Raw genomic sequence first — 25780 nt, forward strand, 5'->3', positions numbered from 1 at the left:
GTGTCCCACACAGGATAAATCCAAGGAGAAACATGCCAAGACATATTAAATAAGCTATCAAAAATTAAATACAAAGAAAAAATATTAAAAGCAGCAAGGGAAAAACAACAAATAACATACATGGGAATCCCCGTAAGGTTAATAACTGATCTTTCAGCAGAAACTCTGCAAGCCAGAAGGGAGTGGCAGGACATATTTAAAGTGATGAAAAGGAAAAACCTACAACCAAGATTACTCTACCCAGCAAAGATCTCATTCAGATTTGATGGAGAAATTAAAACCTTTACAGACAAGCAAAAGCTAAGAGAACTCAGCACCACCAAACCAGCATTACAAAAAATGGTAAAGGCAATCCTCTACACAGGAAACACAAGAGGAAGAAAAGACCTAAAACAACAAACCCAAAACAATGAAGAAAATGGTAATAGGAACATATGTATTGATAACTACCTTAAATGTAAATGGATCAAATGCTCCAACCAAAAGACACAGACTGGCTGAATGGATACAAAAACAAGACCCATATATATCCTGTCTACAAGAAACCCACTTCAGACCTAGGGACACATACAGACTGAAAGTGAGGGGCTGAAGGAAGATATTCCATGCAAATGGAAATCAAAAGAAAGCTGAAGTAGCAATTCTCATATCAGACAAAACAGACTTTAAATTAAAAACTATTACAAGAGACAAAGAAGGACATAACATAATCATCAAGGGATCAGTCCAAAAGAAGATATAACAATTGTAAATATTTATGCCCCCAACAGAGGAGCACCTCAATACTTAAGTGCTAACAGCCATAAAAGGGGAAATCAACAGTAACACAATCATAGTAGGGGACTTTAACACCCCACTTTCACCAATGGACAAGTCATCTAAAATGAAAATAAATAAGGAAACACAAACTTTAAATATACATTAAACAATATGGACTTAATTGATATTTATACGACATTCCATCCAGAAACAACAGAATACACATTTTTCTCAAGTGCTCATGGAACATTCCCCAGGATAGATCATATCTTGGGTCACAAATCAAGCCTTGGTAAATTTAACAAAATTGAAATCCTATCAAGTATCTTTTCCAACAAGAACACTATGAGACTAGATATCAATTATAGGAAAAAACATCTGTAAAAAATACAGATACATGGAAGCGAAACAATACACTACTAAATTAGCAAGAGATCACTGAGGAAATCAAAGAGGAAATCAAAAAAATACCTAGGAACAAATGACAATGAAAACACGACAACCCAAAACCTATGGGATGCAGCAAAAGCAGTTCTAAGAGTGAAGTTTAGAGCAATACAATCTTACCTCAAGAAACATCTCAAATAAAAAACCTAACCTTACACCTACAGCAATTAGAGATAGAAGAACAAAAAAAACCCCTAAGTTAGCAGAAGGAAAGCGATCATAAAGATCAGAGGAGAAATAAATGAAAAAGAAATGAAGGAAACAATAGCAAAGATCAGTAAAACTAAAAGCTGGTTCTTTGAGAAGATAAACAAAATTGATAAACCATTAGCCAGACTCACCAAGAAAAAAAGCGAGAAGACTCAAATCAATAGAATTAGAATTGAAAAAAGAGAAGTAACAACTGACACTGCAGAAATACAAAGGATCATGACAGATTACTACAAGCAACTATATGTCAATAAAATGTAAAACCTGGAAGAAATGGACAAATTATTAGAAAAGCAAAACCTTCCGAGACTGAACGAGGAAGAAATAAAATATATAAACAGACCAATCACAAGCATTGAAATTGAGACTGTGATTAAAAATCTTCCAACAAACAAAAGCCCAGGACCAGATGGCTTCACAGGCGAATTCTATCAAATGTTTAGAGAAGAGCTAATATCAATCCTTTTCAAACTCTTCCAAAATATAGCAGAGGGAGGAACACTCCCAAACTCATTCTACGAGGCCACCATCACCCTGATACCAAAACCAGACAAGATGTCACAAAGAAAGAAAACTACAGGCCAATATCACTGATGAACATAGATGCAAAAATCCTCAACAAAATACTAGCAAACAGAATCCAACAGCACATTGAAAGGATCATACACCATGATCAAGTGGAGTTTATCCCAGGAATGCAAGGATTCTTCAATATATGCAAATCAATCAATGTGATACACCATATTAACAAATTGAAGAAGAAAAACCATATGTTCATCTCAATAGATGCAGAAAAACTTTTGACAAAATTCAACACCCATTTATGATAAAACCCTCCAGAATGTAGGCATGGGGGAACTTACCTCAACATAATAAAGGCCATATATGACAAACCCACATCAAACATCATTCTCTATGGTGAAACACTGAAACCATTTCCTCTAAGATCAAGAACGAGACAAGGTTGTCCACTCTCACCACTATTATTCAACATAGTTTTGGAAGTTTTAGCCTCAGCAATCAGAGACGAAAAAGAAATAAAAGGAACCCAAATTGGAAAAGAAGAACTAAAGCTGTCACTGTTTGCAGATGACATGATACTATACATAGAGAATCCTAAAGATGCTACCAGAAAACTACAAGAGCTAATCAATGAATTTGGTAAAGTAGCAGGGTACAAAATTAATGCACACAAATCTCTTGTATTTCTATACACTAATGATGAAAAATCTGAAAGAGAAATTAAGGAAACACTCCCATTTACCATTGCAACAAAAAGAATAAAATATCTAGGAATAAACCTACCTAAGGAGACAAAAGACTTGTATGCAGAAAACTATAAGACACTGATGAAAGAAATTAAAGATGATACAAACAGATGGAGAATCATGAATCAAATGAATTGGAAGAATCAACATTGTGAAAATGACTCTACTACCCAAAGCAATCTACAGATTCAATGCAATCCCTATCAAATTACCAATGGCATTTTTCACAGAACTAGAACAAAAAATTTCACAATTTGTATGAAAACACAAAAGACCCTGAATAGCCAAACAATCTTGAGAAAGAAAAACGGAGCTGGAGGAATCAGGCTCCCAGACTTCAGACTATACTACAAAGCTACAGTCATCAAGACGGTATGGTACTGGCACAAAAACGGAAATATAGATCAATGGCACAGGATAGAAAGCCCAGAGATAAACCCCCGCACCTATAGTCACCTTATCTTTGATAAAGGAGGCAAAATATACAATGGAGAAAAGACAGCCTCTTCAATAAGTGGTGCTGAGAAAACTAGACAGCTACATGTAAAAGAATGAAATTAGAACACTCCCTAACACCATACACAAAAATAAGCTCAAAATGAATTAGAGATCTAAATGTAAGGCCGGACACTGTAAAATCTTAGAGGAAAACATAGGCAGAACACTCTATGACATAAATCACAGCAAGATCCTTTTTGACCCACCTCCTACAGAAATGGAAATAAAAACAAAAATAAACAAATGGGACCTAATGAAACTTTAAAAAGTATTTGCACAGCAAAGGAAACCATAAACAAGACCAAAAAACAACCTCAGAATGGGAGAAAATATTTGCAAATGAAGCAACTGACAAAGGATTAATCTCCAAAATTTACAGGCAGCTCATGCAGCTCAATATCAAAAAAAAACAAGCAACCCAACCCAAAAATGGGCAGAAGACCTAAATAGACATTTCTCCAAGGAAGATATACAGACTGCCAACAGACACATGAAAGGATGCTCAACATCACTAATCATCAGAGAAATGCAAATCAAAACTACAATAAGGTATCACCTCACAACAGTCAGAATGGCCATCATCAAATCATCTACAAACAGCAAATGCTGGAGAGGGTGTGGAGAAAAGGGAACCCTCCTGCACTGTTGGTGAGAATGTAAATTGATACAGCCACTATGGAGAACAGTATGGACGTTCCTTAAAAAACTAAAAATATAACTACCATAGACCCAGCAATCCCACTACTGGGCATATACCCTGAAAAAACTGTAATTCAAAAAGAGTCATGTACCACAATGTCATTGCAGCTCTATTTAAAATAGCCAGGACATGGAAGCAACCTATGTGTCCATCGACAGATGAATGGATAAAGAAGAAGTTGCACATATATACAATGGGATATTACTCAGCCATAAAAAGAAACGAAATTGAGTTATTTGTAGTAAGATGGATGGACCTAGAGTCTGTCATACAGAGTGAAGTCAGAAAGAGAAAGACAAATACCGTATGCTAACACATATATATGGAATCTAAAAAAAAGTTCTGAAGCACCTAGGGGCAGGACAAGAATAAAGGTGCAGATGTAGAGAATGGACTTGTGGACACGGGAAGGGGGAAGGGTAAGCTGGGACGAAGTGAGAGAGTACCATTGACATATATACACTACCAAATGTAAAATAGATAGCTAGTGGGAAGCAGCCGCATAGCACAGGGAGATCATCTCGGTGCTTTGTGACCACCTAGAGGGGTGGGATAGAGAGGGTGGGAGGGAGATTCAAGATGGAGGGGATATGGGGATATATGAATACTTATAGCTTATTCACTTTGTTATACAGCAGAAACTAACACACCATTGTAAAGCAATTATACTCCAATAAAGATGTTAAAAAAATAAAATTAAATTAAGAACTTGAGTAGTGTTAAAAAAAATTAAACACGACATTTTAATTTTGTTCCAATTTTTCCAGTCTTAGCCTGAAGCTGGCTAAACTTTGGGGTTGGCTCCTGTATCCTTTTGAAATTCCTCTGTGGTTTTGTGTTTTGGAAGATTCTTTAGGTTGTGGAACTGTGTACAAAAGATGCCCTAGCCTTGTCTTGCATGCTCCTTCTCCAAGCCCTGGAATTAGCCTTTTCTCTAATTAATTCTGTTTTCTTTGGTCATGGAATGTTATCAGAAACCAGGAGTTTGGTGATAGATGTGCTCAACCTACTGGGCTATCATTACTTCTATGATGGCTTAGCTGACAGAGCAAGGAAATGCGTGTGTCCCGCCCCAGGTACACACTGGTGTCTACCAGTATTTCTGAACCTAGTCTTCTCTACCTATATGCAACTAAACTTGAGAACACAGCGGTGTGTCCAGCCCTAACCCAAAGCCTCACGGACCTCTCTAGCCTTCCTCCCTGTCGTCTGGAACCTCTGGCCCAACAGCGAGAAACCCGTACCAGGTGCCTCCTGGTACCTAGTGGTTGGGTCCCAGGATGCACATGCGGTGGTTCCGAGCAGTCAGCACGTGTCCACGTGGACACACTGAGGTCAGCATGGCAGCCCCAACAGACGCTCATCTACCATCACCCTTGCAAACTCATGCGTTTGGAAAGTTACCTAGGATGCCACCGCCAGTACACTGTATCAAAATGTGTAATGTCAGTAGACAGGTTTTACAGTCTGTATTCCATCCTGAGATTCAGGATCTCCTAAATGATTTTTTAAATGTATACGTTAAGGTTCACTCTTTATGCCATAAAGCTCTATGGCTTTTGACAAGGGCATCGTGTCGTGGGCCCACCGTTGCATATCATACAGAATAGTTTCACCACCCTTAAAAATCACCTGTGCTTCACCTGTTCAACACCCTTCCCCCAATTCCTGGATCCACTGACAGCATTATCTTAATTATAGTTTTGCCCTTTCCAGAGTGGCTTATAAATGAAGTCATACAGTATGTGGCCCTTTAAAACTGGATTCTTTCACTTGGCCATATGCATTTAAGGTTCATTCACACCATCCAGGGACACTCCAGAAAGGAAATGAAGAAAGTATTCCATTTAAAGTTGCATCTAAAAGAATTAAATGCCTAGGAATAAATTTAATGAAGGAGAGGAGAGACACATACACTGAAAACTACAAAACACAAAACATGAAAGGAAATTAAAGACACCCTAAATAAATGTAAAGACATCTGTGTTCACAGATAGAAAACTTTTTCATATTGTAGGGTGACAAGACTCCCCACAAAAGTCATCCATATCTTCAATGAGGGGTCAGAAGCCACTGCTTAAAGGGGGCAGGGCTTGCTTTCGGGGTGATGGGAGGGTTTGGGAACTAGAGAGAAGAGCACAGCATTGTGACACTAGATGCTATTCAGCTGCTCGGTGTAAAATGGTTAATTTCATGGTATGTGAAGTTCCCATCCATTAAAAAAAAAAAAAGATTCATGGATGACTCTTCAGGTTCGACAGCTCATTCTTCCAGCACTCGAGAGTGTCCCCGTGCGTGTGTGGACCACAGAGAGCCCATTCATCCCCTGTGAAGGGACAGCTTCCTGCTTCCAGTTTCAGCCATTATGAATGAAGCTACTGCAAGCATTTGTGTGCAGCTCTGTGTGGACGTGGATTTTCAGTTCAGTCAGGTAGATACCTAGAAGCATGATTGCCTTTCGTAGTGTAAAACTACGTTAGCTTTATATGAAAATGTCACACTGCCTTCCGAGGTGACTGTATCAACCTTCATTCCACCAGCCATGACGAGCTTTTCCATTGTCCTCCATACTGGTCAACAGTGGGCGTTGTGAGACTGGCGGATTTTAGCCATTCTAATAAGCCAGCAGCAGCGGGACTGGGGGTGGGCGGAGCTAGCGAGGAGGGTCTGGATTTTCTCTGGTCCTGATGCTCTCAGACATGTTGACTCCAGGCCTGTGGGGACGGACCCTCACTCTCCTGAAAGGCCACTGCACCGTGACCCTTCACGGAAGGGGAGTGGGCCCACATAGAGCACAGGTTACAAGCACAGGGTTCCAGACCCTCCCGCTGAAGTCCAGCTCTTTCATGCATACGCCAGAGTGGACCGAGAGGCCCTTCCCGCCACAAAGGCCCCCTATCACGATCCCAGGACAATCTCTGTCACCTCAATAGCAGCCCAGGGGGGAGGACAGAAGGATTACGAAGTCCCCTCTGCCTGAGGCACCTGCACAGAGCAGCCGCCCGAACTTCGGCAACTTGGGCACGGGGCTGGTGCGGCATGCAGTGTCCATGGAGGCTGCACCTGTCCTCATGTGCTGTGCTGCTGAAGCCGAAGGAGCTGGCTGGGGGTGGGGGTCCCCAGAGACCCTCACCCTCCTCTGCTCCAGCTCTGCCAGTGTCCAGAGAAAGGTTGGAGGTCAGGGGGCAGTGGGGCAGCATGGCCCACCCTGGCTTGCAGATTTGAACCTGTTAAAGAAAAAATGATTTGTGACACTTGTTGAAGATGGTAAGACAGACCTTATTCCAGGGAGAACATGACGACAGGTGGAGGGGCCACGCAATAGGGGTCCTGAGTGGGACCAGCTCCACATACAGCTTGGGCAGGTGGATACTGACAGCCAAGAAGCTGGTGGGGGTTGGTGGGTGGAAAGTTACTAAGAGGAAGCATCAGGGTAGTGGGCTCTGGCTAAACCGACCTCACAGGATTCCTGCTGAAGGTGAGACAGGGTGCTTGAACATGACCTGGGGGTGTCAGGGGCTGATGAACCTGGTCAGGTAGGAAGGTGATCAGATACTGATGTTGGGCAATTCCGATTGAGCTGACTCAGCAAGATTCCTGCCAAAATTGTACCATGTGGAAAGGAAGTCCAGAACAAGAATGCCGAAAGGAAGTCCAGTCCAGAATGTGGAAAGGAAGTCCAGAACCAGGCCCAGTTGAAAAAGAGCTCAGGGGACCCTGCGTGGAGTTTGGCGGAGGAGACAGTCTTTGTCAGCTCTCAGCTCTATGGCCAGTGGTTTCTGGCCCTGTGTCCCTTGGTGACAATCCCAGGGAGGGAGGGAGAGCCCAGAGGGCACAATCCCTGCCCAGGTAGCTGGCACCCCGTCTGAGAGGTCCCCTGAGAAATAGCCCCTGTCCCCCGAGTGGCCGCTCAGAGTCAGGCTGGGCGTGCCCCCCACATAGGTCACTTTGGATGATCTTGAGGCGAAGGTGATGGAGAACCAGCAGAGGCGGGGACAGCTCTTGACCCCCCCCCAACTGTCTAAACACAGAGCATCCCATCCCATGTTTGCAAATGATATTCAGTTATAAAAGAAATGCAGGGCTTCCCTGGTGGCGCAGTGGTTGAGAGTCCGCCTGCCGATGCAGGGGACACAGGTTCGTGCCCCGGTCCGGGAAGATCCCACATGCCAGGGAGTGGCTGTGCTCCGCAGTGGGAGAGGCCACAACAGTGAGAGGCCCATATACCGCAAAGAAAAAAAAAAAAAGATATAAAAGAAATGCAGGTTTGTAAAGCCACCTCCGTACCAAGCGGAGAGCTTCTCAGGAGACAGCACCCGTTGCCCGGCAGACTCTGCCCCAGAGACAAGGCTTCGGCACATCTCCTGCCTCACCTCCCCAGAACCACTCCCCACCCAGAAGCCTTTTCCTTTAGCAGAGGGTGAGACCTCAGCCTCAGTGTCCTGGCTGCCTCTGCAAGGCTCATTTCTGTGTGAAACTCCCACACGTGGGTTGTGAATGGCCATTCACCCTCTAACCCCTCTTTGCACAGAGAGAAGGGGCATGTTCTAGGGCTTGTGCAAGTCTCTGTGCAGACTTTTCTTTAAAAAAAAAACTTTTTATTTTATATTGGAGTACACTTGATTAACAATGTTGTGTTAGTTGGTGGGAACATAAATTGTTGTAGCCACTATGGAGAACAGTATGAAGATTCCTTAAGAAACTAAAAATAGAGCTACCATAGGACGCAGAAATCCCACTCCTGGGCATATACCTGGAGAAAAACGTGGTCCGAAAGGATATATTCACCTCAATGTTCATTGCAGTGCTGTTTGCAATGGCCAAGACATGGAAGCAACCTCAATGTCCATCGAGAGAAGAATGTGCAGACTTTTCAAGGGCTGCATGGAAACCCGAGGTCCCGGGGCACTGAAATCATTTAATTTCTGCTGAGCCAGAAACCTTGTCTCCGATATAAAGAGGAAAATCCAGAGACTGCTCTTGCACGGTCAGGACAATCTCCCAGTGATACTATAGATGCTCTCACGCAAGTCTTTCCAAATAGCTTGCAGGCGAAGAAGAGGGAATAGGGCTTACAACTTGAGTCTCTGCAGAAACAGAGGTGTGACATTTGGATTAAGTCCAAGCCTATCCTCTTCTCTCAATAACCAGAGAGCCTCCCAAGGCCTCCAAAAGTACGCAGGTACTGTGAAAGCCAGAACATCGAAAAAACAATTGTCCTGCGTTCCGTCCTCATATGAGAATGCAAACTTGAAAATCAGTCTCCCTAGACACCAGCTCCTTCAGAGGGTCCATTTCTGCTCCTGAGGGACAATTTCCCACCAGTTGACAGGGGCAGCTGGTCCTCAGTTGCACCCCAGAACCCACCATCAAACTTGAAATAGAGGATTGGGAACTGGACGTCTTGACTGAGGGACCACGCCATGCGATCAGAGGACTTGTCTCTACCTGACACCTCTGGCTCCGATCCGGCTGTCGGGGTCTCTCGACCTGCAGATCTCAGCCACCCAGTACCGATCGGCCTTCTGAACACCCATCCCTACTTTGTAGCCCAGCAATCCTTGTAGGTAGACCTGTGCCGTGTAAATCAAATGCCGTCACACGGAAGGAGAAGAAAGCCCTCGTTCCTACTGTCCTTGAAGGAGACGCCCGCCTGGTCTCCGGCCTCACGGGCAGGCGGTGCCGGCGGCTGCGGAGCGCGGAGCCCAGCACACGCTGCCTGCACCGGGCCAGCCCCTCTCTGTGCAGAGCCAGGACGCGAACCCCTGGCAACGCTTTCACAGCCGTGTTCTCGTCTTGACTTCCTCACCCGGTAACACCCCCGCCTGCCACCAAACACAGAGGGGGACTGAGCCAGACGGAATCACATCGTAAGGGCCCTGTACTCTCTTGCCGCGCCTCCCATCTCGAGACCCCCTCCAGGCGCCGTCCGCACCTCAGTTCCTGCTGCCGCAGCGAGGGGGCTTCCGGGAACAGCCCTGCGCGCTCGCCTTCGCTCCCGCGGCCCCGAAGCGCAAGCTGCCTTCGCACTGGCGTTGGGAGCAAGGCGGTCCCCACGGACTGGTCCACCTCCGGGTACCGGGGGCCCTGTCAATAGCGTACAGACCCTCGAAGCCGACTTAGACTCTGCAGCTTCCCCCAGGGTTCCACTCTCAGTCGGCGTGTGGCTGACAAGTTCCCCGGAACCAGACTGGGCAGGGTGGTCCTGGAGACCCCCTCCTTCTCCTGGGTCTCCAGCTGAAGGAGGCCATGAGCCCCTGGATCCGCCCTTCAGCGGGTGAGAACAGCTGGTACCTAGTAGGACACGGGGTGTCTCCGGGCACTCAAAGGCTCGCCCCAAGGCCTTGAGTCAATTTCGTCCTTCCCTGTCCCCACGAGAAAGCAGCCTTGTCGAGCTTTAGGGCTGGCTGGCTACTGCACCCGGGCCCCCTCCCTCTGCTGCTGTTGCCGATCTCCGGTACGCCCCACCCAAGACGCCCCCTCGGAGTCTGTTTCCTGGCCCTCGAGGCTCTAACCCGCTCTGAAGCCTGAACCCCGGCAGGGTCCACACCCCAGCTCTCAGCTTACGCTTAAGGCTTGCCTTTCTGCATTGCCATGAAAATGAGGGCGTGGCCGCAGGTGTCCTGGGACAACCTCCGCCTCTCGGTATGTCCTGCGTCTCCCTCCCCACGTCCGTTAGGCCCGTGGCATCGGGCGCACCCTCTGCTAGCACCTCCACGACCACTGCCGTGAGCGGCCAGGCCTGGACCCTCCCCCGAGGCCGCCCCGCTCCCCTCTGAGCCCCCCACGCTGTGCCCGCTCCTGGGCAACGCCTCCCACGCCCACCTCTGCTCTCGGGGCGGGTGACCCAGGAGCAAGCCCCCCTGGCCCATGCCTCCATCCTCTTAGGTCCCCTTCACCCTCTTGATCCGCGACTCCCGTCCCTACTGGGGAGAGAGACCCAGCCCCTTCCACAGGGCTCCTTGCAGCCACAGAAAGGGTCTCTCGGACACGCCTCTGTCAACCCCGACTTCTCTTTTGCAACCGCTAATGTAAACAACATTTGGGGGAAACATAATAGCCGGTTACGCAGGCCACAGGTCCCCACATGCACGTTCTCAGCACGCTCTCTGCCCCAGACCCTGAGCTCCCAGCCCTGGGGCTCACGCATTGGCAGAGGGAAGGCGACCACTGTTTACAGTCGCTGCAGACGCGCCTTTGGAGTCTGCCCTGCTGTGGGCCCATCCGGAAACCCCACGGGGCCCTGGCCTCTGCTGGTTCTCCTATCGCCCATGGGCGTGTGATGGCTGCCCTGTTACAGGCTGTTCAGCTCCTGCTAATGTTACTACAGTTCCCTCTCCAGCACATACTCGGGAGGCTGACACTGAGTCTCTAGGGGCCCAAGGAGCCGACAGGGCTGCTAAACACACAGCCAAGAATGGACCCCCATCCTTTCCCACCCAGTTCCAGAACCTGCCCGTATCCCTGACGGAGAGCACTGGTGAGCAGGTAGCTTCCCCACACGCTGAAAAGACAAGGGCGTACGTTCAGAAGGGTGGAAACAACGATCAGACGCATTACACCTGAGCCGAGGGGCTTCCTGTGGCTCCCTGTCTTCTGACGTTGTGTCTGGCACTTATCCTGAGCGCGGGGGACCCGTGCAAATGGGGAAGACAAAGAAGCTGTAAGACAGGGGGCTCTGCCTGGCACCCACAAATGATCACTGTCCACAAACCCCGGGCCACACTCTTTGCCAACACGTGGCGTGTAAATCTGAGCACATCACTGCAGGAAGCCAGCCTGCGTCAGAGAGCCCTCCTGGGCCCGCCCTGGCCCTGCGGCACTCCAGCTGGATCTCATAGACTTGGCTCCAGCTTTATCCAAGACTCCCACCTTTGGGGGATGCTCTGATGCTGAGGGCCTGGACCGCATGCCATCCAACTAACATGCGATGCCACGACGTGGTAAAGAAATGCACAACTGAGATTATTCCTTGCCGGGTTGGATCAGACCCAGGAATCACCCTACAGCAGAGATAAACCACTTGCTTCCATAAACTCTGGGGTACTCATTGGAACGTCCTACACTACCACCCTCCATCATCAGGGTGACTGCAGCATTGCCATCTAGACCTAAAAGGGACTCAAGGAAACATCTGTCAAGAAAGTGGACTTGGGTCTTCCCTGGTGGCACAGTGGTTGAGAGTCCGCCTGCCGATGCAGGGGACACAGGTTCGTGCCCTGGTCTGGGAAGATCCCACATGCCATGGACCGGCTGGGCCTGTGAGCCATGGCCGCTGAGCCTGCGCGTCCGGAGCCTGTGCTCCGCAACGGGAGAGGCCACGGCAGTGAGAGGCCCGCGTACTGCAAAAAAATAAATAAATAAATATAAACAAGAAAGTGGACTTACATGGCCAGAATCACTGCCCTTGGCCCTTAAAAAAGTAAGGCTCCAAAGACGAAACATGGATTAACCCCCTTTGACATCGTTTTTCCAAAGGATTCTCTAAACCTTCACTCCTGGGTTCAGTGAACTTTATGGGGACTTAGGTGAACAAGCTGATGCTGTGAGTAGCCACATACAACGACTAACTCGTGTTGTCCTGAAGCAAATACTCTGCCAGGCATTTCTCCATCAAAGATGGATTTCTTGGGATCAGCAGACAATTGCAATTTGGGGTCTGCAACCCCAGGGAGACAGGTTCAAGTCCGCAGGCGGCAAGGAAGGGCGAACTCTTTCGTGGAGGGGAAAGGAAGTCAGGAGGCCGGTAGTAAACGGGCTCACCCCTCAGCCCTGGTAACCAGCATGCTACTCTCTGCTTCTGCAGGTTGGATGTTTTCTGATCCCAGGTACGAGTGAGGTCTGCAGGATATGTCCTTCTCTGTCTGACCTATTTCACAAAGTATAATGCCCTCGGGGTCCATCCATGCTGTCGCAAACGGTAATACTTCCTTTTCACCGATGGAGAAGCTTCCATTGTGTGTGTCGACGTATTTTAATTCATCTTTATTCACTCATCGACAGAGACAAATTGTTTCGGTGCCTTGGCTATTGAGAGCACCGTTGCAATGACTGTGGGGTGCTGACACCTCTTGTAGATGCTGGCTTCTTCATCTTCACACATATACCCAGGAGCGGGCTTGCTAGATACTGAGAGGCTTTTAAGTTTACTTTTGGGAGGAGTCGCCCTATTGCTTGCAGCCCACTAGCACCTGCCATCTCTCCTCATTCTGCTGACAGCCGTGCTAACAGGTGAGGTTCCCCCGATGCTGACTGATGTTGAGCACTTATTCATGTCCTGTTGGCCAACTGCATGTCTTCTTTGGAAAGGTGTCTATTCGAGTCCTCTGCCTGCCTCTTTTGGAATAGCATCCCTTGTTTGTTTGTTTTGCTTTTGAGGAGTATGTCTTCTCTATTTTATTTTGCATAGTAACCTCTTGTCAGACATATTTTTTGCAAATACTTTTCCCCATTCTGTATGTTGCCTTTTTGTTTTGTTGATTCTTCCTTTTGCTGTGCAGAAGCTTTCTGTTTTGAGGTAGTCCCACTTGTTGGTATTTGCTTTTGTGGCTTACGCTTTTGGTGTCATGTCCGATGGCTTCACTGGTGAATTCCAGCAACATTTGAAGAGAATGAACGCCAAACCTCCTCAGACTCTTCCAAAAAATTGGAAAGGAGAGAACAGTCCCAAACTCATTTTATAAGCTGAGGGTACTCCAAGGAAACTGCTGATCAGTAGCCCCGGTGAACACAGATGCAACAATTAACAAAACACCAGCAAACTGAATTCCACAGTACGTTAAAGATATTATACACCGTGACCAAATGGGATTGATTCCTGAGATGAAGAGATAGTTCAGCGTGTGGAAATCAACGAATGTAATACACCACATGAATAAAACTAAAGTCGAAAATCACATGACCGTTTCAATAGATGCAGAGAAAATGTTTGACAAAAGTTAACATTCCTTCACTATAAGAACACTCACCAAATTGGGTAGAGAAGGAAAATACCTCAACAAAGTAAGGGGCATACAAGACACAACCACAGCTAAGATCATACTCAATACTGAAGGGTTGAAAGCTTTTCCTCTAAGGTCAGCTTCAAGACAGGGGTACCCACTCTCACCACCCCTATTCAACAGAGTATTGGGATTCAGTATCCCACAATCAGGCAACCAGACAAGAAAAAGAAATAAAAGGCATCCAGATTGGAAAGGAAGAAGTGAAGCTGTTTCTGTTTGCTGACGGCACGAGCTTGCATGTAGAAAGTCCTAAAGACTCCAGCAAAGAAATACTGGAATGAATAAATGACATAATTAAAGCTTCGGGGCAAAAAAATAATCTACATACAAAAATTGGTTGCGTTTCTGTACACTCACAATGAACTTCCTAAGAAAGAATGAAAGAAAATCATTACTTTTACAGTAATATCAAAAACAATAAAACCCTTAGAAATAAACTTAATCAAGAAGTAAAACATCTAGATGCTGAAAACTATAAAACATTGAGGAGAGAACCTGAAGAAGACGCAAAAAAGTGGAGAGACACCCCACATTCATAAGTGTGAAGAGTCGGTACTGTTGTAACATCCTTACTACATAAAGCCATCTATGGATTCAATGTCATCCCTGTCCAAATTCCAGTGGGATTTTCAACAATGAGCAAAAAATTCCTAGCATTTGTACAGACCACAACGCCCCCCAAATAGCCAAAACAATGTTGAGAAGGAACAAAATGCGAGGCATCACAGTTCTCAATTTCAAACTTACTACAAAGCTCAACTAATCAGAACAGTATGGTACTGCTATAAAAACAGACACAGACAAATGGAACAGAATGGAGAGCTCAGAAATACACCCACATATATATGGTCAGTGAATACTGGACAAGAACGTCAAGAATACTCAGTGTGGAAAGAATATTCCCTTGAACGAATGGTGTTGGGAAAACTGATATCCACTTCTCGGAGAATGAAATTAAATTAAATTAAACCCCTCTCTTACTCCATTCACAACAGTTAATTAAGGACTTAGGCATAGACTGGAAACACTCTCCTAGAAACACACAGGAGGAAAGTTCCTGGTTATCTTGGTGTAGGTTTTTTGGACACTGTTGGCCACAGACCGCAGGACCTGGAGAGTCGTCCGTCCAGACACAGCGGAGGCTCTGTCATCCACACTCCGAGCCTGAACACACCGTGAACCCTGCCCTGGACTCCAGACACCTCTGTCCACTGTCCTGCTCCATCCCTGGCCAGAGCCAGCTATAACCATCTGCCCGCACTACCATCTTCACATCACAGCCTCCATTCTTCCATGGAGACCTGGCTCAGTGGGCAGCTGGTGGGCGACCTTGTGCTGGGTCCTTCGCTGCCTGTGCCCAGCCTGTGGAATAATTAATCACCATAGCAATCACGGCTCCATGGGGATTCACGGTGAGGACCCAACAAAGTGACCCACAGGCACTGGGCGTGGTGTCCAGCCTGCACCGAGCACTCAGCCACGCAAGCCGTTCTTTTTAAATTACTGCCACCACATTCCTCCACCCTGAGCATCCTTCGTCTGTTGCACCTGACATAACCCAAAGCTTCGGAAGCTGTGCACCCACCCCCAAGAGGGTCCATGCCTGTGGAGCCAAAGCCCAGCCTTGGGATTCACCCCAGCAGTCGTGCCCCTCTAGCAGGACACAGGAGGACACAGCACACATCTTCAAGCTGGGGTCGACCTGCTCCTCTGGTCTTGCTTCACTGCGGTCCACAAGGCGGTGCTTCACCAGCAGCCAGCAGCCAGCAGCCTGTCCATCCACCTGTGTCTACAGTGCTGTCCCTGAGACTCCGCCCCTGCTCCTGGGCTCTCCCGCCCCTCCCCCACCCACCCCCACCCAGCCCCCGCGCCCACTCCCACCCGGCAGGCTCTGCTCCTGGTGCCCTGGACACAGTGCGTGCTGGGAGGACCAAGCAGGCACAGAGCACAGTTGCTAGCACAGCACACTGACAGCGTCAATGACATCTCCCGGAGCGTTCCTTTTCTAGCAATAAAACTTAACAAAAGCGACTCAGGAAGAAGTGGAAATCGTAATTAGAGCGCTAACCCTCAGGAAAGCATTCAGATTATCGGGTGTGTGACTACCTGCACAGGCCACTCCAGGCCCAGGTGGCTTTGGGGTGAGCTTTCAGATTTTCACAAAACTGGCCTCAGCCACGTGTATGAACCCTGCTCCAACGCCCCCAAAAGGAGGAACACGGGCTGGTTTACAGACGGCCAATAGCCAGAGGTCATAAACGCAATTCTAGGAAGCTGAATTCTGTCCGGTTCATTGAACAGACTTAGACCAGACGTTAGGAACCACGTCTAGCTCATCCCAGCATTCAGGCAAATGATGGCCTGCAATCTTCCCAACGGAAAGTCCCCATCAGACAGAAGCCCTGCGGGCCCACGTGAACGCCATGGGGGTCGCCCCTCTCCTCTCCACACTTGAGGTGACCCTGAAAAGTTGATGAGATAAATTTTGTATTTTAGACAGGGCAGGAAAACTTAAGCATGGTGTGTTCCCGACCCATACTAGGCCCTCCCCAAATGTGTGCATCTGCATCACACCTTAGCCAGAGCTCCTCAAAGGTGGGCCTGCCTGCCCCCCTGTAGAGATTGATTTTTCCTTTCTTCTGACACTGGCAGTGCAACTTCTTAAAGAATAGCGTTCCTTCCCAGCTCTGTAGGTGTCACGGTGACCCGCTGCCCACTTTGTACGTGCTTCCCTGGGCTGTGCCTCCTTGGTGACCTTTATGTAAAATGCCACATGTCATTCTGACGTACGATCCTTTGTCTCGAAAATGTGCGTGACTGTGTCTTCCACTCCGAGCAAGCAGAACCGTCCTCAGAGCTTCTGAGAATCTGCTTCCCCAGTGAGAATCCTCAGTTGGCTTGAATAAAGTTCCCTTTTTTCTTCTTAACTTGATAGTTCCTTGAATTTTCATTGACAAAGTCCAGAGAACAACTCGGAGCCCCCCAGCTCTGAGCTCCACGGCCCATCGGGAGACACCTGGGCTCCGCTCCCCGAGGCCCCCCAGCTCTGAGCTCCATGGCCCATCGGGAGACACCCGGGCTCTGCTCCCCGAGGCCCCCCAGCTCTGAGCTCCACGGCCCATCGGGAGACACCCGGGCTCTGCTCCCCAAGGCCCCCCAGCTCTGAGCTCCACGGCCCATCGGGAGACACCTGGGCTCTGCTCCCCGAGGCCCCCCAGCTCTGAGCTCCACGGCCCATCGGGAGACACCCGGGCTCTGCTCCCCGAGGCCCCCCAGCTCTGAGCTCCACGGCCCATCGGGAGACACCTGGGCTCTGCTCCACGAGGCCCCCCAGCCAGCTGGGCAGAGGGGGCGGCTCACACCCTAGAGACGGCAGGTGGGACGATGACCCCGTGTCCATGCCTCGAGGACAGCTGGTGACACAGAACTCCCAGGGAGAGAGCAAAGTCAGGTTCAGTCAGGCCCGGTTCAGGCCGGAGGCTCCCGGCGGGCCACCTTCTCCCGACGCCACCCACTGCGGGCGTGAGTGCCGAGCCCCGACCTCACAGCATCACCTCCGAACCCCAGGAGAAAGCTGGTGACACCGTGCACCCAAGAGGAGGTTCTTTCCAAAGGGTCAGCCTGCCGGGCTGCGTTCCTGGTCAGTCCCTGACCTGCAGCCCCACACGATGCACGGGCGTCCCGAGTGCCTGCGGGCAGCAAACACAGGAGCCCACGTGGATGCTGGGCCGCGTCCAGCACACCCAGGGCCTGGCTCCCCCGCCCCGCCCCAGACGTGAGGCCCCCGCCCCCTCGCAGCCTCACAGCACACCGACTCCCAGGTCTCACCGCAGGCAGAGAGCCCTAACTCACCGCTGGCCCATCTCCGCGCGGCTCCCAGGGGCCCGCCGTGGGCAGCAGCTGCACTTCGCCCTCTGACTCCTTGACTCGCCCACCAGCGGCCACGCTGCTTTCCCGCCTGGAGCTCCCCAGCTGCCCCACGGAAATGAGAGGCAGAAGAGCGGGCGCCCAGCTCCTCGATCCTGCTGGCTGCTCGGTAAGCACAGCCACTGGGAGGACCCGGCTCCTAACCAGGTGTGTCCCCCCCCGCCCCGAGAATGCAGGGGCGGCCCGGCACCAGTGGCAGAGAGCCTGGTGTTGAGATGCCTCTGTCATGCTTCCGCTGCACTGCATACCCACAGGGGTTGTCTGTCAGTGGTCCTGGCCGTGACCTTCCCCCAGAAGCGCTGGAGGCTCAGCCTTGCCAGTCCTCAGCTGCCCAACGCCCCTCAGCTGCAGAGAGAGACACGGAGCCCTCTGTAAGGGCGGAGTCCTGACCCATCCCTGCATCCTTGCCGGCTGGCGGGCACAGTAGCCTCATCGCATCTGCACGGCCACCCTTCCTGGTTCCTCACCAGAGCCCCTGGAGCCCCACCCCTGCTCTCCTGTGACACACTGGTCACCTCTGCTCACAGTGGGTGGACCCAGCTCTCCCCTGCTGTCAAGAGTGACTGAATAAAGGCCGTTTCCACCACTTTCACGTTAAAGGCCCATGGACAGCAGCTGCATGAACGGCTGGCCGGGACAGTGAACGCGGAGCCCATGCTGTTGAGACCCCTCACAGGCCGGCCCTCAGGCCGAGCCCAGCCTGCCGCGGCTCAAAGGCTGCAGGCCAGGCCCTGACTCACCTGGATGTCTGGCCTCCTGGGGGGGCAGGTGCCCTCGTCAGGGGCCGTGAGGAACCCCAAGGAGGAAGAGCACCTCTCACTCGGAGCTGGGGGACAGCACTGTGGAAAGCTGATCTCCAGAGACACCCCAACCGACCGCGGAAACAGCCACGTCACACCCGGGGAGGGCCCCCCGCGGCAGGTGCTGAGAGGCGGAGGGGGGACCACTCCACATGCCCACAGACGGCAGAGAGCCTCTCACATCCAGTCAGCTGTCCCCGGGCCCCAGTCGACCGACAGATGTCACAGGTTTGACCCCAAACCATCGGCAGCTTCCAGCAGATGCAAGACAAGGGCAAGGGGAGGCCAGACCCTCACTGGTCACACCGGGGACAGAGAAGCTCTCTGAGGGGGGCCCAGAGAGCAGGACAGACACAACCAGAGCACCCCTGAGCCAGGCAGACTGGCGGCCACATGGACCACGGTGGCCAGCAGGGTCGCCTGGGCTGGAGAGGGGGTGCCATGCAGGTTTGGGTCAGACCCCGCCCCCTGCTCACCCCCCAAACCCACCGGAAACGCAGGGTCCCCTCCTCAGAGCCGGCCCGAGCCAGCAAGGGCAGCCGCGGGGGGAGGATTCTGAGGGGCGCGTGTCACCGTGATGGTACTATAGTAGCGGTGACTGCTACACCCGCAGTGACACGGCCCTTGTCCGAAAGCCCCACCTGCACTCGCTCACAGGAAGTGGAGCTTGGCGCTGCGCCCCAGCGCCTGACCGGGAAGTCTCACCCATGGGGTCCGAAGGCAGAGGTGAAGGACACCGAGCAAGACGGAGGGGGTGGGGTGCGAGGGAGGGGGCTCAGCCTCGCTTCGTGCGGGAGTGCATACGCAGACCCGGCCCGAGAGCACGGCAGGGGCACGGGAGGGGCACGGCAGGGGCACGGGAGGGGCACGGCAGGGGCACGGGAGGGCGGCCGTGAGGACAAAACACCTGCACGCTCTCCCTCCTCGGCGGTTACCACCTGCAGACACTGCCTGCATAAGGGGGGTTTAAACTGATGCAAATGTATTCTTAAAACTCAGCGCCTAACGGTGCTGGAAATAGCACCAAGTCCGGGACCTGCAGCTTCTGCCCCCTTCGGGGCCGGGGCCTGGGGCTCAGCCCACTACCAGGGGACACGGGAAGGGCCTGGGGCTCGGCCCACCTGCTGAGGCCCCTGAGCAGAGGCACCGCCGAGGCCCCTTATGTGGGGTCACCAAGGTCCAGATGAGGCAGCAGTTGCAGAGAGCACCCCCGGGGCCTGAGACTTAGGATGCCAGCAGGGCAGGGGTGCCAGTAAAGGGCCAGCCCTCCAGCCCCGGCCCCGGCCCCAGGCCCGGCCCCCCGCAGGTGGTGCTAGCACCCTCTCGATGCCCCGTGGTACTGAGGTGGGACCAGGTACAGAGCAGCGTCCACATTCCAGAGGGGACACCGCAGAACTCGCCAGAGCTTTCAGGCCTGGTGGCGATCAGTCACCCCTAGTCACCCCGGAATGGATGCCCAGAGGCCACTGACTCGGCCGTGCTCCAAGGCCTGGAGCTGTGAGGACTCAGAAGGGATGCGTGGACTCAGGGAAGGAGGGCCCTGGGCCACCGCAGTGAATGTCTTCCCCCAGGAGCTCTGGACGCCCCGGTGGTCAGGGCAGGGGGAAGTGGGGCCCGAGAGGAGAGGCCACTGGGCACCCCTACACACCTGCTCTAGGTCCTGCTGCAACCAAAAGGCCTGAAGCTGCTCAGAGTTGCATCTGGGGACAGGCAGGCACACCTCGGACCCGGAGCCCCAGGGTTGGCGGCAGCAGGAACGACCCCTGTTTTGCTCCTGGCCTTCCTGGCAGGGAGTGGAGGGGGAGGCACCTGCCGGCCCCAGGGTTACCAAGGGCCCCAAGGTGACCCATACACCGTGTGTAGACAATTTGTCAACCCAGGAGACCGTCACAATGGGTTTGGCTTCCAAACCAGACGCTGACACCAGCTCACTCAGCAGGGCCCTGCCTCAGAGCCTCAGGATAGAGCTGGGCGTGGTCACTGACCACCGACGGGAGAGGGCTCCCACGTGCTCCCAGCAGGACACGTGCAGCGGCAAGACCGTCCCACAGCTTTCCGGGCCCCTGCTTCCACCTGACAGCCCCCCAGCCCGGCCCCCGGCAGCAGGGATTGGGAGAGGGTCTGTGGCACTGTGGTATGGTTACTGCTCGGGGTATGGCTGTTATTATACCCACAGCATCACAGCACCCATCAGAAACCCCGCCCCGGGAGCCCGAGCCATGGCCCTGTCCCCAGGATTTTGAATGGGGCCACATCACCATGGGTACCACGGCGACCACAGGGAAACAGCCTGTAACACAAACCCACTGGGGCGGAAGCACAGGGAAGGCCCCCAGCACCGCACCCCCCTCACGCCACAGGCGGACTAGTCACCATCCCCTGGCTCCCATCCAAGCCCATCAGACCATGAAGCCACCCAGGTCTCAGCCAGACACGCTCCAAGGACTGCGACCCCGCTGGCCCTCCCAACACCAAGAAGGTCTCGAGGCCACTGTCCTGGCATCCGGCCAACAGCTTGGGCGCTTCCTCCCTGAGTCACCTGGGGGCCACAGCTGGAGACACAAAGACCCCACTCTGCAAGGACCCTGTGAGCCCCCAAGTCTGGGCAGGTGTGTCACAAGGGAGGGGCTGGCCTGGTGGGCTGGCACTGCCCCTGCCACTCGGAGACTGGGCCTCCTGGCCACACCACCTATGCCCACAGCACTGTGCGCCAACCTGCCCCACACCCCACTGCAGCCCACATCCGCACCACCTGCACCCCACTGCAGCCCACTCTCCACATGTTGCTCCGAGCAGGCTGGGCGCCCTGCCCTGTGGATACAGGAATATGGGCAGCGTCTCTCCCCTTCGGGGGCAGCTGATTGAATTTGGTTTTGGAGCCATTTCTTCCAGGAGAGTGGACCCACCTGCCCATGTCCCTGGGACTGGCCCGGCTAAACTGTCTACCCAGAGCCCAGCAGTGCTCCTGGCCTGGCACCTCCCCCTGCGGCCCACCCAGGACCCTCGCTGCACACGGGCACACAAGAAGCCCTCCAGAGGGGTCACCTCCCAGACACCCTCCCCCGCCCGTGCTCAGCCAGATTCAGATGCAGACCACGAGCCTGTGTGAGACACCTGCAGGAGAGAGGCCAGCCCCCCACGAGCCTGCGTGAGACACCTGAGGAGAGGGGCCAGCCCCCCGCGAGCCTGTGTGAGACACCTGAGGAGAGGGGCCAGCCCCCCGCAAGCCTGTGTGAGACACCTGAGGAGAGGGGCCAGCCCCCCACAAGCCTGTGTGAGACACCTGCAGGAGTGGGGCCAGCCCCCCGCGAGCCTGTGTGAGACACCTGAGGAGAGGGGCCAGCCCCCAGGGCAGCCCCTCAGCCCAGTGCACCTGGACCCCTAAAAGGACTTGGGGTGCCCCCACTCCCGTGCGCCCACTCCACAGAGGCTTGCTTCTGCCCACGCCTTCAGTGGGGGGCACCGCGTCCTTCCTGGGGAGACGGTGCAGACCACCCCCCGACCACGCTTGCAGGGGGTGCGGGTGGGAGGATGTTCTGGGCACCAGTGGAGACAGCCTGCCGGACACCTGCATCCGGGGCCTCCAGCAGGGAAGGGCCTGTGACCACAAGCAGGGCTTTTTGCCGAGGTCCCTACTACTGTGATACTATGACGGATACCACAGCGACAGACGGGGCAGCAAAAACCCGCTGGTCGGGACAGCCGGGCCTCAAGGCCCAAGGGTCACAGCCCAGGCCTTCAGTGTCCAGAGCCACTCCTGGCTGGCTTGGCCCACGGGCCTGTGTCCAGGCACGGCAGCCGGAGGCTTCAAAGGGCTCTAGGCGACTACACTGACCCACAGAGCCACAAGCCCAGAGCCCAGCCAGCTGGCAGAAGCCCCCTGACTATCAACACCCGCACCCAAAGGAACCAGGAAGGACAGAGCTCACACCGGGCAAACCATCAGGTCAAGTTCCCAGTAGGCAGGACCCCTAGATACCCTCCTGACTCTGCTGGGAGCTCAGAGAAACTGACAGGAGTGGACGCTGGAGCTGGGCCTGTACTCAGTTGCCTAGGAGCTCGCTGGTGAGCACAGTGGGTAGGGTTCAGGGCAGGTGGGAGCACCTTCCAGCCTGCTGCTGGTCCCGAGGCAGGTGGGTCCGTTTCCTGGCCTGGCCCAAGGGGGGTCCAGGGGCCTCTCCCTGGGAGCGGGGCTGTACAGGCTGCTAGTGTAGCCGAGTGTCTCCTGAGATCACGGCCAGGAGGTGCGCTGCACCAGAAGCCCACCCAGAGCGAGCAGCCTCTGGGGAGAGCCCCTCGGAGGAGCCGGCCCACCTACGTTTCCCTCTGAGCCCACAGGCCCTGCCAGGGTGCTTAAGCGGGGCTGGCCTCCCCACCCGCCAGGTTCCTGGTGCAGGGCGCTGTCCGGGGCCGCCCCTGCTCTGGGCCTCTGCTGCACGTCCTGCGGTCCCCCGGCCCATCCTCTGCAGGCTCTACGTCCAGGCTTCCCCAGTACGGCACCTCCGGCCTGCCCTTCTGGGCAGACTTTCCTGGAAGGGCAGCTGCAGGGACTTTTGTCACCGTGGGGGTGTGTCTCCGTGTCCCCTACGTGACTTACAGACGTGGCAGCGAAGCTGGAGCCCAGACCCTCCAGAAGGGCAGCCTGAGTCAGGCCATGTCACAGGCCCAGCCTGCTGGCCCTCAGGTGGCAGCAGGGGCACTAGGGACTGGCCCTCCCCCCGTGCCTATCTAGAGCCACGACTTTCCCCTACTGCCCAGCCCTGGGGCCTCCCTCTGCCCAGGCTGGGGGTACCCTGCTCCCCTGCCCACTGCCCCACCTCTGCTCCTCCGAACCAAACAGCTCCCCCCGACAGGACATGCTTCCCAAACCTCCCCGTAAAGGCATGCGCGGTCCCGGGGGACAGCCCAGCCTCTCATGTGGCAAACACAGGGTCCCTCAGGGGCTGCCCGCCCCACCCAATGCCCCTCAGACCCTGCATGCAGGGCATCAGGACGCCACCTAGATGGCCACCCAAGCCCTGAGCCCAGCCGTGAGCCCCTCCAGCCCACCCCAGGCTCCCACAGGCAGAACGGGTCAGCCAGCGAGGAAGGAGGCTGGCAGCCCGGGCAGGCAGGTGGGGGCCGCGGCCCTGGCGGGACAGGGTGGGCTGTTGTGTGCGCCCCGCCCCAGGGCCGGGGGCCCAGCCTCCCCTTCCGCCCGTCTGCCTGCCCCTCCTTCCCTCCAGATGCACCAGGGCGCCCTCCGTGGGGAGGGGAAGTCATGGAGGGTCTGGGAGGAGGGTCTCTCGTGGTGAGACTGCAGCCTGGGCACCACTGCTGCTGGCTGCACAGCCAGACCAGCCGGCGCCTCGGGGAGCTGAGGCCCAGTGGGGACCGTGCAGGACCCTCCCCGCTGACCCCAGGGCACCGTCCTGCCGCCAAGGCCCAGCTCCCCTCACCCAGCACCTGGCAGGGCGGGTGTGGGCGGAGTGGAGTGGCTGGGGCGGCTGGGGTGGGGAGGGGAGTCCAGCTGCAGATGCTACCCCGACCCAGGAGCAGGCTTGGGGGTGGGGGAGCGCAGAACTCTCTCACGGCGGGAGCGAGCCCCGTGTCAGCCCTCTGACCCCTGCCCTCAGGAGTCCTCCCTCTGCCGGCGTGGTGACCGGCCAGCCGAGCGGCAGAACCCTGGCTTCAGGTCGGACCCCACGCCCCAAGGAGGCCCGGAGCCCGAAGGCTGCCAGCCTGGGGCTCGGGCAGCCGCTCAGGTCCGGGACGGCCACGCCTCGCGCCTGAAGGGGTGGCGTTCCGTGGTCGCAGGTGGGCAGGGGACAGGGGCATCTGCCTCAGAGTCCACCCCCCGTGGGCTCGTCCCGACGTGGACCAGGCTGAAAGCACCCAGGGGCTCCACGGGACACCACCCTGCAGCATACAAGACCAGCGGGGCGCTGAGCGCCCTGCAGCCAGGGGGTTTCTGCACCTGTCTGTGCCACGGTGGTACGGTAGTAGCTGGTACCACGGCGACACGCTCAGGGACAGAAACCCCCGCCCCCAAGTGGCCCGTTAGCAAGGAGCCTACCCTCTGGATGTGAGGCACAGCCCTGCCCTCCCGGCCAGCAGACACCCGCACACCCTCACCCTGCATTCGCAAGGGGCAGCAGCAGCCTGAGGAAGGGTCCTGGGCCCGGAGGCGGGCTGCCTGAGAGGAGACGCAGCGGGTCTCCCAGCAGCTTCCCGCCACAGGGCCCTGGCAGAATGGAATTTGCGCGGGCCTGATGCAGGGGGGCCATCTGGCTGGAGCTCACATTGCCTCGGGCCTGCAGGCGGAGTCCGCAGGCTCAGAGGCCCAGGCCCTCGGCCCCGCCCTGACAGGAGACCCCCCCAGCCCAGCCCAGCAACGCACCCTTCATGGCAGAGGCCTCGAGGCCCAGAGTGCAGCCGGGGATATGCTGAGCAGCCCTGGGTCACGCTGGAGCTGATGGGAATGACACCGTGAGAGAAGCTGTGGCCAAACTGGCCCCCAGGCCTCCGGGGACCCAGGCCCAGGCCAGAGGGCAGAGGGCAGAGCGCAGCCGGCCAGGCGCTATCCTCGGACCCTGGAGCGACCGCAGCACATGCCCCCCAGTGCCCCGTTTCGTGGTGAGGTCGGGGAGCTGGGCTAGTCCATGGGGTCCTGGACCTGTCCCCGCCCTCCCTCCCACCGTGGCTCCGGAGCCCCTGGCCAGAGCTGCCGAGGGTCACATCCTGCCACCACTGACCCCTCACAGACACCCCAGGAGACCCAGAGCCGGACTGGCCCCTTGCGTCCACCAGGACCACAGCCCTCCCACGTTCTGCCTGCTGCCCGGGGTCAGCAAGGGTGCCGGCTCACGGGGAGCAGACTTGGAGGACACCACCATGGGCTGGAGGCCAGCCAGCACTCAGGCCCCGTTTCAGAAAGTGGCCCCGGGAAGACCACCCCAGAAAGGGACCGCCCCGCCCTCCACGCACCCACAGCCGAGCCTCCGGGCCTCCCCTGGGTGGGGACCTTCCTCCAGGCGACGCCCTCCACAGAAGCCCCACGACACGGCCCCTCCCAGGTCCTCACGGGCCTCTGTCCCAGCCCTGGGGACTCAGCCATGCCAGGCAGCCGGGGTACCCCAGCCCACAGCAGGACCCCCAGAAGCCTGAGCCCACCGTGGGTCAGGGCAG

The 25780-nt window shown here is 54.4% G+C and overlaps 1 gene segment (V, D, J or C); it reads left to right on the forward strand.

Moving 5' to 3' along the window:
- LOC132516749 (immunoglobulin heavy constant mu-like) overlaps positions 1-25780 on the forward strand; it is a 104441-nt gene that overhangs the window by 42899 nt on the left and 35762 nt on the right. Inside the window, 1 exon segment of the C gene segment in view lies at positions 25114-25135. Within this exon segment, the coding sequence occupies positions 25114-25135 (22 nt within the window).

This window comes from Lagenorhynchus albirostris, chromosome 1, assembly GCF_949774975.1.
Source record: "Lagenorhynchus albirostris chromosome 1, mLagAlb1.1, whole genome shotgun sequence".
Lineage (NCBI taxonomy): Eukaryota > Metazoa > Chordata > Mammalia > Artiodactyla > Delphinidae > Lagenorhynchus > Lagenorhynchus albirostris.